The sequence below is a fragment of the Diadema antillarum genome, unplaced genomic scaffold, assembly GCF_040938485.1.
Source record: "Diadema antillarum isolate AM-2024a unplaced genomic scaffold, OU_Dant_1.0 scf00000031, whole genome shotgun sequence".
NCBI lineage: Eukaryota > Metazoa > Echinodermata > Echinoidea > Diadematoida > Diadematidae > Diadema > Diadema antillarum.
Genome location: NW_027270920.1, coordinates 1 through 20,164, shown reverse-complemented (window position 1 = coordinate 20,164; position 20,164 = coordinate 1). Strand labels below are relative to the sequence as shown.

The 20,164-nt window shown below is 36.6% G+C and overlaps 1 protein-coding gene across 1 annotated transcript in view; it reads right to left on the bottom strand.

Annotated features, from left to right (window-relative positions):
- Positions 1-17,330, bottom strand: part of LOC139741545 (uncharacterized) — a gene marked incomplete at its 5' end in the record, with an annotated part of 56,152 nt that extends 38,822 nt beyond the window's left edge. Inside the window, 3 exons of the mRNA XM_071652127.1 lie at positions 2,064-2,218; positions 16,427-16,508; positions 17,238-17,330. Of these exons, the coding sequence (XP_071508228.1) occupies positions 2,064-2,218; positions 16,427-16,508; positions 17,238-17,330 (330 nt within the window). The remainder of the gene's footprint in view (positions 1-2,063; positions 2,219-16,426; positions 16,509-17,237) is intronic.
- Between the last annotated feature and the right edge of the window lie 2,834 nt (positions 17,331-20,164).

The window sequence follows — 20,164 nt, the reverse complement described above, 5'->3', positions numbered from 1 at the left end:
GCTTGTATATACCTAATTATACACAGCCCAGTCGCTACCAAGTTTTATTAACTTTATGCGATGAGTACCAAGGTAACCTCCATGGTATGGAGAAAAAGTATAATCTCAGCATTAGATAGAAAAATTCTAGCATTTTAACCTGACCTTTGACCATTGACCTTTGACCCAATGACCGCAAAATTCTGAGGAGAATCATTGCCAGGAATTTATGCATATGTACCAAGTTTCACGATAATACTTTGGGCAATTTCCAAGATATGGAGAGAAATAAAGCAAAATCTAAGCATTTTCACTCAACCTTTGACCCATTACCCTATGACCCACAGCTTTCCCGAGAGAATCTTTTTTGGGTAACACATGTATACATTAATCAAGTTTCACAAAAATACCTTTGGGCATTAGAGTGTACATAGATATGGGGGAAATGGTGAAATTTTAAGAATTTGACCTTGACCTTTGACCTTGCACCTGTGACCTTGAGCATGTGTACACAGTACATCAGGACACCTCAAACAGTTTTTTAGGTACACTTTCCACAAAATTGATTGCATACAGAAAGACGGACAGAAGGACAGACAGACAGATTTACAACCTGAAAACATGGTGCCAGAGACTCCAACCCAAAGTACCTTCTGATCTGGAGATTCTCCCGCCTGAAACCCCTAGCAAATGGGAGATTCCAAGTTGATGTGTGCAAAGCGCGAAATTCCCAGGGTTCTAGATGCTCTCTGGTGCTATCTAACGCTTATTTTTTCAACATACGATAGAAATAAGCGAGAAATCCTTTCCAATGGGAGACAAAGACGGGAGAAATCAAATCTCAAGCGGGAGAACGGGAGATTTTGCAAAAAAAGGATTTCGGCGGGAGATCTCCCGTAGAAAACGGGAGAGTTGGAGTCTCTGTGGCGCTAGTGACAACACTTTGTGGTGGAGGCATACAAAATTGATTCCATAATGGCATTACAGTATCACAGCATGGAATAATTCCTTCTCAAAATTGGATGGCAATTATAGTCAATGGCAAAGTGTTCTGAACAAAATGCTATAGGGCCTACAATTTATTGTTTTGAAATTGCTACGGTACACAAGAGACTTTTTGCAAAACAGTTACATTCTAAATGCGTACCAAATTGCTCTGCCACAAAAGAAATATAATTCCCTTTCACAGTCTGATTAGTTTTCCTATTACCTGATTTACAACAACCTTTTTTTATTACCATGAATTAAAATATAAGAAAGAAAATGGGATTCGGTCAAGATAAAAAATAAGAGACCTCTGAGGATTGTTAAACCTGCGCTCTTACTGACTGAGCTAAGGATGACCTTAGTCTGCTGTTCTATCCCTGAAACTTCTTAATTTTCATTGCTTGTGTGTAATGGTCAGAAGCTATTATAAATCTAACAAGCCTGAAGGCTAGATATCAACGTAAGGATAAATGCTAGGGATCATCAAAGTGATGTTACACGCTTTTTGTACATATAAGTATACACAAAAGTCCTTTTTTTGTGAATTTAGGACTTCATAACAATTTTGTGATTGGTTATAATTCACGATCATGGAGTGCAGCAATGGACTGAGAGATGCGCATGTGCACATCGCATTTGTGATGGGATCAGAGTTACGTTTGTGTTTTAAAATTTGAGAATAGTGCCCAATTCGCAAAATTCATGAAAATAAAAATCACTTGAAATATACAGCATATACAGTAATGCACTGCAAACAAATCCTGATGATACCCCATTTTCTTTACTCATTTTCATTCATATTGTATATTTCTGATCAGTTTTCCCATTTGTGTGAAATTATCTATTTTTCATTATATGTCAAATGAGAATCTAAGAAAGTGCATGCTGAAACTTAAATTGAAGGCATTATTACAGTAATTAATAAGTTTTCAAAAAATCTGATGACCTCATGGTTCAAATCAAGATTGCAAAAAGCAAACATATTTGGTCCAAAAGTAGACATTTAACAATTGAAATCTAATATCAATAATTTTTCCTTTGAATATGGACAAAATGTGCAAAGACAAAGGAGCAGTGTATAATTTTGATTACATTACCTGCAGGAAAAAGTGCTCTGCGCTCACAATCTGCAGTTTGATGACAGCAGTTAGTTTGAGCCCAGAAAAATCTTTAGTTTCATCCAAGCTCACACCAGTCAAGATCTGACTCTCGTACCAGTAACGATACTCACAGTCTAGCCGTAGAGATTCATCTGCAACAATGCCAAGACCATGTGATTAGAAAAGATACCCATTCTTCAGAGAAGTAAGCAGTACCAGTTGTTCAAAGTGAGCATTGCTTAGAGTTAAAAAAAAAAAATCAACTAATTTCAGAAATTAATTCTTCAATTCTAATACATGAATAACCTCCTCCTGCCCCCCCCCAAAAAAAAGTACAAGTTCAGTGACAGCTTCAACAAAAGGTTTGAAAACACAAGACAATTTGACTTTCACCTGAAGATTTTATTTTATGGTCACCTGTACTTACAAAGTACTGTATATGCCAGATATATCGCGAGTCTAAATTTTCGCAAATCAGGAATTCTCGACAATTTCGCGAGTTGTTAAATTCGTGATCATGGAGTCCTGTACTGAACGGAGCAATGTACACGCGTACATCATAAGGATTGTTCCCATTGGGATCAGAGTCAACATTTTTATGTGTCTTTGATTTTGCGAATAGCACCCGACTTGCGAAATTTGCAAAAATAAAAACCTCACACAATATTCGGCATATACAGTATATACCCTTGTTATGTAATATTCAGGTTCACAATTCAGCTCTTCATTCCAAGTGTAACACATCACGAAGAAACAAAATGTAAGCCTAGGTTAACCTACGATTAAGGGGAATAAGAGCTAGTTCATATATCATATCATAACAAACATAAAGAAATCTTCAGATCGCTTGTACAATAAGTTTGACTTTCAATCATTTTTCATGTTCTTGAATATGTGATCCTCATATGGAACAAATTCAATACAGTAGGCCAAACCCAGATATCACTGTAGGACTATCCCTAGCTAGCCAGTAGTTTGCAGAGAATCAAGCATTTTACAGTTTAATCAAGGCTAATACACAATCATCCACCACCTCACATCCAGTGAGTTACCAAATATCAATTTTGTTACACTTGACACATCCGAAATGAGTAAATATTGGGTATCAGAGTGGAATATTTCATTTCAACAAGGACATTCTCAAATCAAGCAGATACGTTTAATGAAAGTTACAAAATGAACACAAAAAACCCCCAAGAAAATCACCTGAGAATAGATAAAACGATTTGGACATCATAGTACTCAGTAGGAAGTGCTATTAAACCAATGCTATTGTTTTCAGGATTGTATAAAAATCTACAGCAGAAAAAAAGACTAATAGGCAGATCTGACTAAGAAGCCACAAAATCTTATGGATACATCATTTTTATTATCCTTACCAATTCAAAACTTAGTTTGCTTCATTTTATTCTACTGTTTCTCATATTTCTGGAGTACAAAAATATATGAAGCAATAGGCGTTTTCACATCAGCCCGATGTTTAGAAATAGCGCGCTATTTTCTGACTGGGGAAGTTAAAAAATATCTCGAGCTTGGATTTTTATCGGGCTGATGTGAAAACGCCTAATGTAACAAACATACAATGATAAATATACATTCAAATGAAAGAAATATCTGACACTCATTATCATTCAGTGGTAATACATCAATATTACACAGTAAAAGTAAAAGCTTATTTTGTACTCAACAAACTTAAAATGCCAGTAATGGTACTGAATTTGGTACTTTATCAAGATATGACTAATCTTAATTTTTCTATATATAGAACTATTACAGTATATCAGAGGACAGGCACACATGTGTATGAACAGACTAACTTTTAAAAGAAAGAAACCATTGAAATATCATACTAGCACACTCCCTTTCTGCTAATCCATGTCCATAAGAGTGTAAAATTTAGTTTTCCTTCCACTGGTATGTATAATGCTACTGACTGTACAATAAAGAACATGATACACATTGAATATTTGCCATTGGATATAGATCTATTGGAAAACTTACCACATGTAGGTTTCCGGAGTGCAATAGAAAATCCAATGGTTTCCAGGGTCACCAATGTAAGCAGAAACAAGACAGTATTCCTCATTTTGAGTGGATAACTCTTCTACCGCATTCTCAAAATAAAGGACTCTGAAATGCAAGAAAAAGCAAGCTATGCCTGCTTTGGCTCCAAGAAAAAAGAACCAGGGGCAGCCAAAATCTCTCTGAAACAAAGTATCGCAGCAGTCATCGATGACTGAAGTTCCTCCAGTCAGTATATGGTTGAATACAACCCTCCCTGACCTCATTCACGCCAGGGCGAAAAGAGATAACGGCTTGCGATCAGATTACAGCCGATCAAAAGGCAAGAGACTTCTTCGTCGCGATGATGGGGTTGTTGACACAGAGCCCCTCTTGCCAATCTCAAACTAGTTTGGACTCATCAGGAACCGCATGCCCTGAATTATAGCTCACTTGTATAAATTCGTTTTAAGAAAAAATATGTTTATGGCTGCTATACTGTATATGCCATATATTTTGCAAAATGACACTTAAAAGAACCACAGCGACAGAATGAGTAATAGCTATGATCCCTTTTCAGGAGAAAACTTAAAGATTTTCCTCCTTGGAGACAGAGATATGGGAGGCAGTATTTTTGCAATTACACAACTATCATACAGTTGACACTCAAATCTAAAAAATATATTGTATCTTAAGAATGAACATGCCAACAAAGATTAGAATTATATGACACTGCAGTTATGCTATAATCATTACTGCTCCATTTATATGTAAGTCTCTTATGTCCATTATCTCTCAAATGCTATTGATATTTCATACACAAGAATCATCAATGGATAACACAGGGGCTAATAAGTAATTTTATGAGAGGTAACAGAATTGCTGTCATTTTCTTCATCTGATTCCTGTTGAATGCCAAATCAATTTCTTCTTATTCCTCCTTTGCTAGAGGATAGGTTTTGGTATCTCTAAAATGAACTAGAACTATCACTCATTGTGATTAATATACCCCCACCCACAACTGAGGAAATTAGCTGAACCAGGATTTTTTTAACTTTTTAATGAAAAAAAAAAATTACCAAGGCAATGCACTGTCCAACAGAAAAAAAATGTATTGCTCACTGTTAGTCAAATGTCCCACATCTCAAGTCAAGTGCTCAAAAACTGAGTGAGCAAGATAAATAAACTGACGATTTTTATGGTTTTTATTAAAAATTGTATAACCATGGCGCAACACAATGTTGGATAATAAGAAAAAAAAATGAAGTTTTGCACAACTATATATCATAGCCATCACATGTGCCAAATTTCAAGCCAAATGCTAACAGGATGAGGGGCTTAGTTGAATTCACAATATTAGTGTATCATTTTCATTCAAAATATACTGTTACCATGGCAACACATTTTCAACACTGACAAAAGAGTTTTTGCACATCTAGGTAATGTAGAGGTAACATGTGCCAAATATGAAGCCAAAATGCTCTAAACATAGAGAGTTAGGATCTAATCGAAATGTTTGTATGATTTTCATTCAAAATGCACTGTTACCATGGCAACATATTGTTCAACAATGATGAAATACAAAGTTGGCATATCTCTGTACTACAATGGTTGCATGTGCCAAATTTCAAGCCAAACGCTCAAAGACTGAGGGAGTTACCTGAATCCACAATATCTTTGTATTGATTTTCATTCAAACTATGCTGTTACCATGGCAACACAATGATCAACAATGACGAAAGGTTAAGTTTGCACATCTACATACCATAGTGGTCAGGTGTGCCAAATTTCAAGCTAAATGCTCAAAGACTGAGGGAGTTGGTGGAACCCACATGCTTTTTGGTGAAAAAATGTTGTTACCATGGCAACGCATTGTTCAACAATAATGACAGATTAAGTTTGAACATCTATATGCTATAGTGGTCACCTGTGCCAAATTTCAAGCCAAATGCTCAAAGACTGAGGGAGTTAACTGAATCCAAAATATTTTTGCATGATTTTCATTAAAAATATATTGTTACCATGGCAACACATTGATCAACAATGAGCAAAGACTATGTATGCTCATCTATGTACTATAGTGGTCACATGTGCCAAATTTCAAGCTTAATGCTCAAAGACTGAGGTAGCTACCTGAATTCACAATATTTTTGTATGCATTTTAGTGAAAAGCTGCTGTTACCATGGCAACCCATTGTTCACCACTGACGAAAGATTAAGTTTGCACATCTATATGCTATAGTGGTTGCATGTGCCAAATTTCAAGCCAAATGCTCAAAGAGTGAGGGATTTAACTGAATCCACGATATTTTTGTATGATTTTCATTCAAAATATGCTGTTACCATGGCAACGCATTGATCACCACTGCCGAAAGATTACCTCTGCACATCTACATACCACAGTGGTAATGTGTGCCAAATTTCTAGCTAAACGCTTGAAGACTAAAGAAAGTTAGCTGAATCCACAATATTTTTGTATGTTTTTTGGTTTAAAAAAGCTGTTACCATGGCAACGCATTGTTCATCACTGACGAAAGATTAAGTTTGCACATCTATATACTATAGTGGTCATGTGTGCCAAATTTCAAGTCAAATGCTCTAAGACTGAGGGAGTTAACTTCATCCACAATATTTTCGTATGACTTTCATTCAAACTACGCTGTTACCATGGCAACACATTGATAAATAATGATGAAGTAGTAAGTATGCACATCTATATACAATAGTGGTCACATGTGCCAATTTTTAAGCCAAATGCTTGAAAACTGAAGGAGTTAGACTAATCCACACATTTTTGTATGATTGGTAAAAAAAAAATTCTGTCGCCATGGCAACAGATTCATCACCACACACATCAAATGTGTTTTGTACAAATATACATTACATTGATCGCATATCCCAAATTCAAACTGAATTGCTACAAAACTAAGAGATTAGAGCAATCCACAAGATTTTATAAGATTTATATGAAAATCTTCCGTTGCCATGGCAACGCATTATGAAATACTCACGAAAAAGGTCTCTTGCACATCTGCCTGTGATAGTGGTCACACATGCCAAATTTGAAGTTGATTGCTCAAAAAATGAGAAAGTTGTTCGATCCACAAGTTTTTATGAAAATATGCCGTTGCCATGGCAACGCATTATGCGATACTAATAAAAAAGGTGTCTTGCACATCTACCTTTGATAGCAGTCACACATGCCAAATTTGGGGTCAATTGCTCAAAAAATGAGAGAGGAGTTCGATCCACAACATTTTGCTAGATTTTTTAAAAATTTGCCGTTGCCATGGCAACTCATTATGCAATACTAACGAAAAAGGTGTCTTACACATCTCCCTTTGATAGCAGTCACACATGCTAAATTTGGGGATAATTGCTCAAAAAATGAGAGAGTAGTTCGATCCACAAGTTTTTACGAAAATATGCCGTTTCCATGGCAACGCATTATGCGATACTAACGAAAAAGGTGTCTTGCACATCTACCTTTGATAGCGGTCACACATGCCAAATTTGGGGTCAATTGCTCGAAAAATGAGAGAGGAGTTCGACCCACAAGATTTTGCAACGGACCGACCGCCCGACCGCCCGACCGCCCGACCGCCCGACCGCCCGCCCGACCGACCGACCGACCGACCGACCGACCGGCCACCCGACCTCAGGATGATTCCTATATACCCCCCCTACACACTATGTGTGGGTGGGGGTATAACTACCTATCTTCCATGGATTACTTCCATAAAGTCTGCATCAAGAAAATGCTGCAAACTTGCATCAAATCATTTCGTCCACCTGGCACAATTCCGTAGTTACTCTTATACAACATTATACAACTGATTCAAGAGTAGATTGGTTATGGTTACACTGTCATACGCTAAGAAGAACTATTTTCTTCTTATTCTTCCCCTTTTTCTTGTGGGGGTGGGGCAACAAATACAAAAGTTAAAGACACAAGGAGATAGAGAGCCCAGTCTTAGGACTTTGCTCTCTTGACGAGAGATATCATTGTTACAACAAGGTCAGCTGTTTTTAATCAGATGATAACATGATCTCGTGAACAATGGACGTAGATCAAACACAGCACGTTGGTACACCGTGCACTTTTGTGTTTTAGGCATAACAAATGCTTCCGAGGCGACCCACAATTGAAATGAGAAGAATAACAAAATCTAAAATATTTATGCCAACATGTTTTCTTTCTTTTCTAGAGAGAGATAAGGTGACAATTTGGGGACATCCAGGACATTGTGTCAAGGGCATTCTAACTTGGGAACAAGATGGTATATCGAGTCTAGAAGTGCTGGTATAGGATTTGCAAAAATGTTTCCATAGGAACGAGATGGGATATCAACCTAGAGGAACCTAAGAGAACATCACCTCTAGAATTCTGCTCTGATTTTTAAGGATTTGTCTGTTTAAACTCCTAGGAGTGGAAAGTGAGCAGGGGCTCTGTCCTATGTTCTTTGTATCAAATTTTACAAAACAGTAAATAAAATGGGGTTTATATTTATTTTGTACCTAATTCTTGACATGTACTTTGTAATGGGCAATAGAGTACTCAGTTACAATGCACATAGCACCAATTAAATTGAACATTCCACATTTCACTCATTAGTCATCATCAATGTTGTGTTTTCATCAGTGTTTGAAACAAACACTTTTTTTTCTAATGGCCTATTACAGCCCGCTTGAGCCCATAAATTTTTCAGTTTATACATTTTGGAAGCCCGAAAAAGAAATGTAGTGACCTGAAATAAAAGGATTTATGCAAAATGTTGTTTGAATGTTAGCTGCCTGGGGTATCAAAGTCTGGTTCGATTCTCCGCATAAATGCATAATTGATACTACAGTGTATTGTCAGTAATTACAACATCTGTACTACATCCCATTTGACAAATCATTGTCTTTCATTATGACTCGAATTGAATTCTAGTTCACATACGCTCTCTTCTTCTCTAAACAGTCTAGTCCTTGCACAGGACTCGCAACCAATATTTTGATGTGGGCTGGGTGCCAGTCTCCTTTTTTGCACACTGCACCTCTGAACAAATAACTGAGGTGAACTTTACGTCTCTTGACCTTTGCAATGTCTAATTATTCCTCACCTTCTGACTAATTCATACTGAAATACAATGTACAAACCTATTAAAAAAGAAGTGTTTGGTTTGGTGGCTGAGATAAGACATGCTCATGCCAATCAGCAGTTCACGTGCTCTGCACACTGCACCAAAGAACAAACTATCTCCACATCAGTAGAATATCGAAGAATATTACCCTTATCAAAACAATGAGAAAGGAGCAGTCATTGTTCACTGATGAACACATAGATATTTTATTGACATTGAAAGACATTATCAAATGTCATCTGTCAAATATCATTGGGGGTAACGACCACGACAGGCTGATATGGCATTCTTTGCTTACCCTGTCCCAATTTACAGCACACCTTGGTCTTGGTGATGAGGCATACAGTATGACTGTGATTTGATGCATGCTTTAAAACATAACATGGGTTTGACAGTCAAAAAAAAATATACATGTATATATATTGTGAAGGAAGCCAGACCAATGCCAATCAAGGTAGATTGACCCCAACTGACCCCAATTGCCCTTGCTGAGCGAGCCTGACAAGGCCAAAATGATTTGATGGCGCTGACAGATCAAGTAGATCTGTCAGGGCCCTGTTTCATAAAGCTGTTCGTAAAGTTACGAACAACTTACGAGCGACTGGTGATCAGTTCTTGTGCTGAATTATGGAAATTCTGATAAGTATAGCACATCAATACTGATCACCAGTCGCTCGTAAGTTGTTTGTAACTTTGCGAACAGCTTTATGAAACAGGGCCATTGGCAGTGAAAACCCACCATTATCTTTATAGGGAGACATACATCCATATATCATCCCTGGGATGACAAGACCTCGTACTGTAAAATTGGACATTTTCGTGGTGTTGAAATTTTCCGCAATTCGCACAACCAGAAACTAGCACGAAAATAAAAGCAAGCGAATATTTTTGCTCACCATATGTTCCAGTAGTTGATGACTTGATTCCATGAAGTCAAAACATGCAAAACTCTTTTTACACGGCTGAGCTAGAAAAATTATTCGCACGAAAATATCCACTTTTACAGTACCTGAAATTTGTGGGAAAATAATTTTTTTCTTCTTCTTTTTTTGACTAATGGTGAGATAATGAAATAATATGATGTAGATTATATATTATTTGCAGATGACACAAGTGTATTCTGTAAAGGCACAGACCCAAAGACATTATTTTATAATATAAATGTTCAACTTGATTGTATAGGAAATTGGTTGTCGGTAAACAAATTGATTTTGAATGTTGATAAGACCAATTATATATTATTTGGAACAAGAATTAAAATTGACAGTAATTTGAAATTGATGTATAGAGATGAGGAAATTAAACGAGTATATGATATAAAATTTTTGGGTGTTTTTATTGATGATAAATTGTCCTGGAATTCTCACGTGAATGATATATGTTCAACAATATCGAAAAGTATTGGTGTTCTGTACAAATTACAATTTCTTCCACAGAATATTTTAAAGATGCTGTATTATTCGTTTGTTTCAGTTCACATAAAATATTGTAGTATTGTTTGGGGTTTTACTACAAAGAAAAATATTGATCGTATTCATAAATTACAGAAACGCAGTATTCGTTTGATAACCAACTCTTCATATTTAGCTCCCAGTAAGCCATTATTTCTTAAGATGAAAATTTTACCTGTTCAAGAATTTATTTCTTTGGAAAGTATGATTTTTATGTTTAAAGTTTCCAACAATGTTCTTTCTGAAGTATTTCACAACCATTTCACTTTGAATTGTTCTATACACAATTATAATACCAGGAATGCAAAAAATATTCACACACCATTAAACCGGATTTCAAAAACTCAATCCTCCATTTTTTACCATGGCCCTATTCTTTGGAATACTCTTCTTCCAACAGTCAGGAGTAGTAAGACCTTACGTCAATTTAAAAGGCTTAATAAAAAATATATTTTTGATGAAATGTATCCGAAACTGCAAGTATAAGTATGCATTGTTTCCACCTCTGCCTCTTTTCTTCTCTTTTCATTGTATCTTCCACCTTTGTTTTATCAATTGAATTTGTATGATAATTGTTTAGTTGAAATGTATTGATAATTGTTTGTAGGGGATCATTTCCAACAAGCCTTGTGTGTGCTTTCTATGATCCCTCTATTCAAAATGTATTAATGTACCAAGGCAATTGTGTTTTGTAGATGTTATGTTTTGATATGGAAATAAATGAATGAATGAATGAATGAATAATCAGTTAAAGGCCATTCTACTCAAATCTTTGCATCTTTCCCTAAAATTGAAGCCACCAAGGCATGTCAAAGGAAAGGCTCTCCCATTTGATATTAAGATGCTTTGGCTGCCATGATTTTTTGCCCTCCTGAACATTTGACACTTTGTAGATACAAGGTCTTGTCACCCCAGCGATGATATGCTAAAATACCATCCATCTTAAGCCCAGTTCCCCATCCCCCCCCCCCCCCCACACACACACCCAATTGACATTCGATACTCACTTGCATTAAAAATAAAGTGCTTCAGATTATCTTTCTGCCTTATTTGAATTATTGTATACAAATTTGGGCAAACTGTAGTGAACAAAATATGTTGAGGCTTTTAAAATTACAAAAGAAAGCAATCAGAATTGTATCTCATAGCGATTACCGTGCTCATACAATGCCAATATTTGATCGTCTGAAAATTCTTAATATTTATAATATGTATATATATCAAAGTGCAATATTTATGTTTTCGTGTTCTCATAATATGCTTCCTGGAGTATTAACTAATTACTTTAAGCTCAATAGCCAGGTGCATACATGTATAACAAGAAACTTTTTTAATTATCACTTGCCATTTGTAAGATTAAGCTCGTATCAAAAGTCAATATTTTATAATGGACCGAAAATATGGAATGAGTTACCAGAGGAAATAAAGTCAAGTCAGACTTTTACGATTTTTAAAACCCATCTTAAGCAGTATTTAAGTGACAGACAACCTTTAGAATAAATGTATCATAGAAAATATTTTTGATAAGACTATACATATACTTTTTGTTTAATGTGTTTGTGTGTCTATGTTTTGTTTTGTTTTGTTTTGTTTTTTTGTTTTTTTTTTGTGCTGCTGTTTGTAACTTTGTAATATATATGATATTCGTTTGGTACATGTTAAAGGACTTGGCTTCATATAAGGCACCGCCTTCCTGTCAAGTTCCTAATGCTTCATGATCTCTTATGTTGACGTTTATATTTTGTATCCGTTGCAGTCATATCAGTTATTTTATACAAATTTGACGACATGAATTTAAATGTAATGTATTTGTACTTATATGTATTGTATTTTCTCTGTTTGTTTGTATGGTTTTAATGGAGTATTGAATAAATAAATCCAATCCAAATCCAATATAAACCATGTCAAAGATTGACCTCTACAATCTTATATAATGTATCTTATTATTTTCTCCTTTTTTTTTGTTTTGTTTTGATTACTAGTACTTCACTTTGCTTGTTTTTCAATTGATTAATAGGGTGGTTAGTTTTGTTTCATATTTCTTGTTTTGTTTAGTTATGGATTTCTTTTTTTTTGGGGGGGGGGGGGGAGGGAAGGACCCCTACACACAGGAAGTAATGATCATTTATTGTGATTGTTTGACAAATTACCCTACATTGACTACCAAAATGAGCATCTAATTAATCAGTGTTTGTAGTAACAGCCACGGTTAAAAGCAGTCATGGGCATTCATGCTCGGGTAGGATTGGATCCTATGACCTTCTGATCAGCACACACATACTGTAGGCATCATATCCATTTAATAGACCACAAAGCTTTCACCCAGCAGCTGGTGTAGTAATGTTTCTAATTGTTATAGCATGCAGTGGGTACTGAATAATTGTGACCCACTACAACAAAAGGATCCGAAATTCGGGGGAAGACAATTTTCTGAAAAAGGCATGACATAATTCCCTTATTTTTCTGCTATAATTTCATATATAACACAACTCCTAAAAGTACTCAGTTGCGGAGATATCAGTGATTTTATTAGCGCCAGTCAAGTGGTCGAGGAAATCAGAGTTTCGAGAAAAACGCCTTCAACGTTTTCCTTCCGACGCTGTCATGATCAAGGGGAGGCGAGACAGTTTTCCCCGCTTGACAATAGAAGGTATGCTCCTAGCGACCTCCTCGATGTTCATTCAAGCTTGGCGCCCAGTGGTCTACGCATGACCAATCAGTAATCAGGATTCCATGCACTGACCAATAAGATCACTTCCTCGTTGCTAGGGGTGGAGTCTAGCTGCGGCGCTAAATACAAATCTTCGGACACGTTTCTGTTACGTTGAAAGTTGGAAAATCAAGGCCCAGGAAAACGCTTATTACTTGCCTTTCCTTTGATCATTTAGCTTCAAAATTTTGGCAGATGATAGACAAAACATTAGACTACAACATTATTTTAAAAACAGAAATCTGATTGTTTTAAACAGTTTTGATAATCTGACTTCAAACTCGTTATTCTCGGCTCAGCAGTCAGTGACTTTAGGATCCTTTTGTTGTAGCGGGTCACAATTATTCAAAGTGATGAAATTATACAACATTATGCAAAAATATCACAAAATTCTAGCGTCAAATTGTTTTTTATTGAGCTGATTTGACAAATTGCCTGACATGGACGTAAATTAGATCCTTTAGCACCCTTTGTAGGTCCTTCTCTTGATCATGTGATAACACCAGAGCTATTTATTGACACAGAATGATCCGACTTCATTGAGGCACTCATATGCATAGTATAGATTTTATTTCAAATCATTTTGTATATACAAGAAGTGCATATAAACATAATCTATTTGCAATATTTATAGATTTACAATGTATACAACTTGATAACAATGTACAATAATGATAATATATGCAAAAATATCGCAAAACTTCCAAATAAAAATGGAAATTTCATGGTCATTCTACCATCTCTTTCAGGAAAATGTAAACCATAGGGTAGCATATTTCTGTGAAGAAGTAAGTTTGTGTGAATATTGATGCATGACTTTATACAGCAACCTACTGGTTGATGTTTAGTGCAACAATTATCACTTTGTTTCACATGTTTGTGTCGTCATATCTGATAAAGGTCAAACCAAAGAACAATAAACAAACAAAACAAAACAAACAAACAGACAAACAAACACCAGTTAATACTGTGTGCCATCTTGACCAGCCAACAGTCAAACCAGTGACCATGACTCATTGGATGGCAGTGGGCCAGAGAGTTACCATCTCCTCCGATGGACTTAAAATGTGGACATTGCTCTCAAAGGTCAAGAAAAACAACCCAACATACCATATCCACAATTAGAGCAATTTTACACTATATCACTATTATTCTTATGTTGCTGATTAATTGAAATATTTATTTGTATCCACTGTCTAAGTTTTCCGAAGATGGGATTATCATGCAATTATATTTGGGGTATTTTATATGAATGTCTTCTACATTGACTGTAATTCAATAATTGCAGGTGACTGACACTACTTGTTTCACATACACTGTACAGATATATTGAAATGCCCAATTATCAAAATGAAAAGTAGTTATAATGTGATGCTGTGCATCAGACAAAATAACATGTGATGCTATTGGTAATGACATAACATTCTCATCAGTGTCAAATATCATGCTTTTCAGCAAGATAAGAAGGGTAGAAGGCTTTCTTCAGTACTACCACAATGGACAGAATGTATCGGCATCAGGATTTGGTGGTGAATGACTCAACCAAAGACATGTTTTGACTGGCTTGTTCAAAGAAGAATGGCCTTGCTGGACAATACCTGTACCATGGTCACTTGACTGGATTATCAGAAGTGACCGTTAGACATTGTCTTCTGTTTGACCTCCATGACAAACATCAGGACAATATCATCAAAGTACTAAAGGACAAACTATTACATAGCCAGCCTTTAAGTTATTCAACCTACAGGGGACAATTGACACTACATGTGCCTCAAACAGAAGCAGGCTGATTGTTTCTTGTGGTGTTTCAAGCTTCAATCAACTTTATTGTTTGACTAGCTAGGTTGGTTCTGCTCTAGACCTGTAGACTTTCCAAACGGCGAATGATTTTTTCACCAAAGCTAACACCCGCCATAAGGCAATCGCTGGATGAAGCTACAAAGTTTATAAATGAGACATACTGATAAAGAATTCTGTATCACGCTAATCGTGGGTTGTTTTAATATTACAATTATACCTCATTCAGTTGTCAAATAGCAATGCTTGATTAGTTATTCCTCTTATGCTGTATTGACTTGTAGTATTTCTTTTTCTACTGCAGACACATCATGCTTTCTCATTTGGTTTCTTTCTATCCACGACTATCATCACCAATCAAATGTTTTTTTCCAGATTTGTATCAAAGCACTTGTGGCAAAATGCATATTTCTTCTCAAAACAAAACAAACCGTAAATTCTCTCTTCTTTTCTTTTTCTTTGGATTAAAGGGATCGTACAGTTTTGGTTGAGACCTAATTTCAGGTTTCTCACCCTTTTTGGTGAGATAATGAGAAACCTCTTATGAAATATGAAAGAGCATGTAATTCTATGAGGAATTCAACGTTTATTTGATGAAAATTGGTTTTGAAATGGCTAAGATATCCAAAAAAGAGCGATTCTAATAAAGTGTGGGACCCACACTTTATTACGATCGCTTTGTTTTACTTTGTTTTTCGATGTTTCAGTCATTCCAAACCCGATTTTCATCAAATAAACATTGAATTCCTCTTAAAATGGTATGCTCTGTACAATATCATAAGTGTTTTCTTGGTATCTCACAAAAAGTTAAAAGCCCAATTCTCATCTCCACCAATACTGTACCATCCCTTTAAGTTTTGGCCAAATTGTTTCATCCCATGGTGCCAAGAAGATGCCTGAAGCATAGATTTAAAAAAATCACACACACAATTCAAGGTGAAATTTAATTTTTCACTACTGACGTGGTCTGATCCAGGTAAGACTTTGTGCTTAATTCATCAAAAGCAGGAGAAAGCCTTCAAATATGGTCTGCTAACTTCAATATCTCCGCTGTACATGCAAGTTGTGTTAACTCCCTGAACTCTGAAGGTTGAATTGATGCTTTGCAGGCTTCAGAAACATCACCTCTTTGCTCGGTTGTGAAAGAGTTATAGTAATTAGTGGCTTTGCATGCAATGAGTTAGTGGAGCAGTTCTTCTTCCGGTGTTGGGCTAGAATGTTGGTGATGCGACATCCAACGCATCAAAAATCATTCATGCATGAGAGAGTTTGTACCTTCCCTCACCAGCTGGCTTTCACTCCTTATCATATTGCATCGAAGGGTCTTCTTGGCTGTCTTAGTCCAGACCATCCACAACTGGAAGAGGGAGGGAACACATACAAAATGTGATTAGCTTGAATCAGAAAATCCCTAGTTCAACTGGGGTGTGGTCAGCTGCCATGAAAATACAGATGGATACCAACAGGGTTATATCGTGTAAATCTTGGCGCTATAATCACAGATCCTACACACTACGTAAGATGATAAACTCTCGGTCGAAAAGTGAAGCGCTGCTGTTTGGAATTGTGGGATTTTTAAGGAGTGCGCCACTAGCGTTGAGCGGGTAAAGTTTCCAGGTGAGCAGTACTTTCCCGATTTGTTTGTGTAGGACCAAGACAGGTTAAGACAAGGAGGAAGGAATTTTCTGTAAAGAATATGAGTAAACCTAAGAATTGATGCAGTACTTTAAACTGCATAAATAGCTACACCAAACCATTAGCAGGTTTATAATCATTTTGATTTCCAAAAGACTGTGCACAGCAAGTTTTCGTCTCACCACCCTGGTCACAGTGGGCAGTAGACTCGCACACAGCTTGCTCAGCTCCGCTCGCAGGTCACTACAATTGCTGTCACTGCACGTCCACAAATTATTGCGAACTGCCTTTGCAAAAGGCTAACACCTATTCGATTGTATACCAGCTCAACGCAAGTGGGTGGCAGCCACTTCCGTTCCACCAGCAGCCGTGTAAAATTCACCCCCCTCTGGATCCGCCAATGGATTGTGAAAGTGGCAAAATACTCATTTCACATCATTTGCAATCAAACCAAGAACTTACTTCCGGGAATGTTGACCTTGTTTGACCTCAGGACATCAGCCTGCACTGAACTCATCACCATGTACACAGATTCTGGGTTGGACTGAAGGAAGAGAATTCAGAGATTAATGACTGTATTATCTGACAACTACCTTGAAGGTCAATCATTTTTATATAGAATGTAGAACAGACAACAATTTAGAAATATAGAAAAAAATATCTTGTGGGATATAAAACACGTAATCACATCCTTCACTGAGCAGGATAAGACACATACAACTGTTAGCAATATTGCATCATATCACTATGTTTTGTTGGTCATTGTCCTGCCACTTCTTTCTTTTTTTTAAATAAAATTCCATTATGCTTGCTAAGACTTCAACAAGGCAAACATTCAGGGACTTATTCATGAATTGTGCCCAGTCATTCTATATACCCAACACTACTTGCTTACTGATTACTACTCTTTATAATCTATCACCTTGTGTAAGTAACTTATGAGAGTTAGAAACTCAACTGCTATCAAAGTGCTGCAAAGTATTCCTTAACATGTCACTTTACTAATGGTAATGAAAAGTAGGTGGTGTTTGTTATTCTGAAGGTTCTTTAATCCATAACGCAATAAGATTCATTATCTGATGGTTCGCCATTCCACAACACAAAAATATGGATTACCTAGAGGTTCATTAATCCAAATATTTGTGGCGTTTTTCTGAAGGTTCATAATTCCTAAAATGAAATAAGTTTCACTATTCGAAAGTTCGTTAATCCGAAAATAAAATATGGTTCATTATCCCGAAGGGTTACTCATGTGAACATGAAATAAGTTGTTATTCCAAAGATTCGTTTAATTGGAAAATGTAAAGACAGGGATAAAAACAAACCTTCAAAATTATAAATCTGTTTGTTTGTTTTCTTGGGGTTTTTTTGATTGACACCTCTTCTGAATAATGAACCTCCCGGTTTTATTTTCTGTTTAACCCCGTTGAGGACGAGTCCCGAGTATACTCGGGCAGGTGTCTATGGGAAATGTGTGTTGTAGGCAAAATCAGTACGTCCTCAACAGGTTAAAGAACCTTTGGAATAATTAACCTTAGTTCATTTTTGGATTAACATACCTTCGGAATAATGAACTTTGTTAATTTTTGGATCAATGAACCTTCAGAATAATGAACTGTATCAATGATAAACATTAAAAGATGTGGACCATCTTGCTGAATTTGGAGAGCATTTCTTCAATTTTTCCCTGGTAAAATCATATCTCTTTGCGCCGGCAGTCAAACTAGAAAAAGCAGAAAACATATTCTAACATAGGCAGATACACATTTCAATTTCATTTACAGTTGCTCAGGCCTTCACTGTTTTTTTCTCCATCATGCCTCCGTTCCTCTCTCCCCCTCCACACTCACACACACACCCAGACTTTCCAATTGCAACAAACTATCATTTCACATTTATTGTGCTTCTGTGGTAAAAAAAGTAATATCCAGTGCAGTCTGCTTCAGAATAACATCGGAATAAGCACTGACAGACAGCTGATGCAATTACCTTCTTGACCCGTGATACACTTTTGCAAAACATGTAGTTATTTCTGTACCCAATTGTCATTGGGACACACATCAAGGCATGGACTTTGCTGTTGAGTTACATTCGTGTGCATTGTCTTACCATGGACTTTAGACTGAATTCCCTAAACTAAATGTCAAGAGTGTCACAGCTACCTCTCTATTTGTGTCCTTGCAGTAATATTTTTCCAAAATTTCCTCACGTCCCCATCCATTGCATAGATACAAATATCCGTTAATCTACTGCACCAGTTGTATCACGTAGGTACTGATACATGTACATGTGATGAGATATCAAGGCACATCAATCAATGTCAAGACCAAAACGAAAACAAAACATGTACGCCAAACAGAAACCTGTCACTGTGTCATACTCTCAAGGTAAACAGCACACTCCAGCAGATACAGAAACATTTATACCTAAAAGGCTAAACTCATTCTTACTCAGTTTTTATGATCCCATAGAAGTAAAGTCCTATATCACAAGATCATTCAACTTTGTCTGCTATCAAGGACAACACGCACGTTCTTAATTAGTCACAGAGTACGGCATGTTGTTCAATTACAGTGTAATATGTTAATCAAAGCACAGTTAGTTTGTCAAGCAAAGGTTCTTTATTTTGCACAGCGCGAGAAAGAGATAGATCTATCACAATTAAATTGGGTCTTGATGAGCTATCAAATATGGTCAAACCGATTGCACACTTATGACGAAATACATTCCCTGAGGCACGAGTACATAGTCTGATGCTTTGTTGGCAGCCACGATAGAAACAAGGTCATAATTTCTTGGAGTTACGTCCTTATTCTGAGTAGAGGGTTCTTGCTGACAAAGCTCTCCTCTCCTTTGTGCTAGGGACTGACGAAATGTCAAAGATATTTACCCACATCTGCATTTGACACAGCCTTTACCCATTGAGGATGGACCGATACTGCTACAAAACACATATTCCACAGACACCTGCCCGAGTACTATATAAGCTGTTATTTTCGCGAGGGGTTTAATTTTCGCGAATTTCGCGAATCACTATTGGATGGCAAATTTAACAACACGCGAAAATGCCTCCATGCGCTGTGTTAATAGAGCATTAATGTAAAGGTCAGCATTGATTCGCGAAAAACAACATCTCACGAAAATGTCTATGACCTCATCATTCGCGAAAATATCTGTACACAAAAATAACAGCGTATACAGTACTTGGAACTAGTCTTCAACAAGTTAACCCCACCTCAAGGAAGCATGGATAAGAAGTTGAGGGGGGGGGGGAGGTATCATCCTGATACAGTCTCATCATTATCATAATCTTCGTCACAATGGGACTTGCTTAATGGGGCAAAAGGAAGCCACAAAATGGTCCATTGGATATAAGCT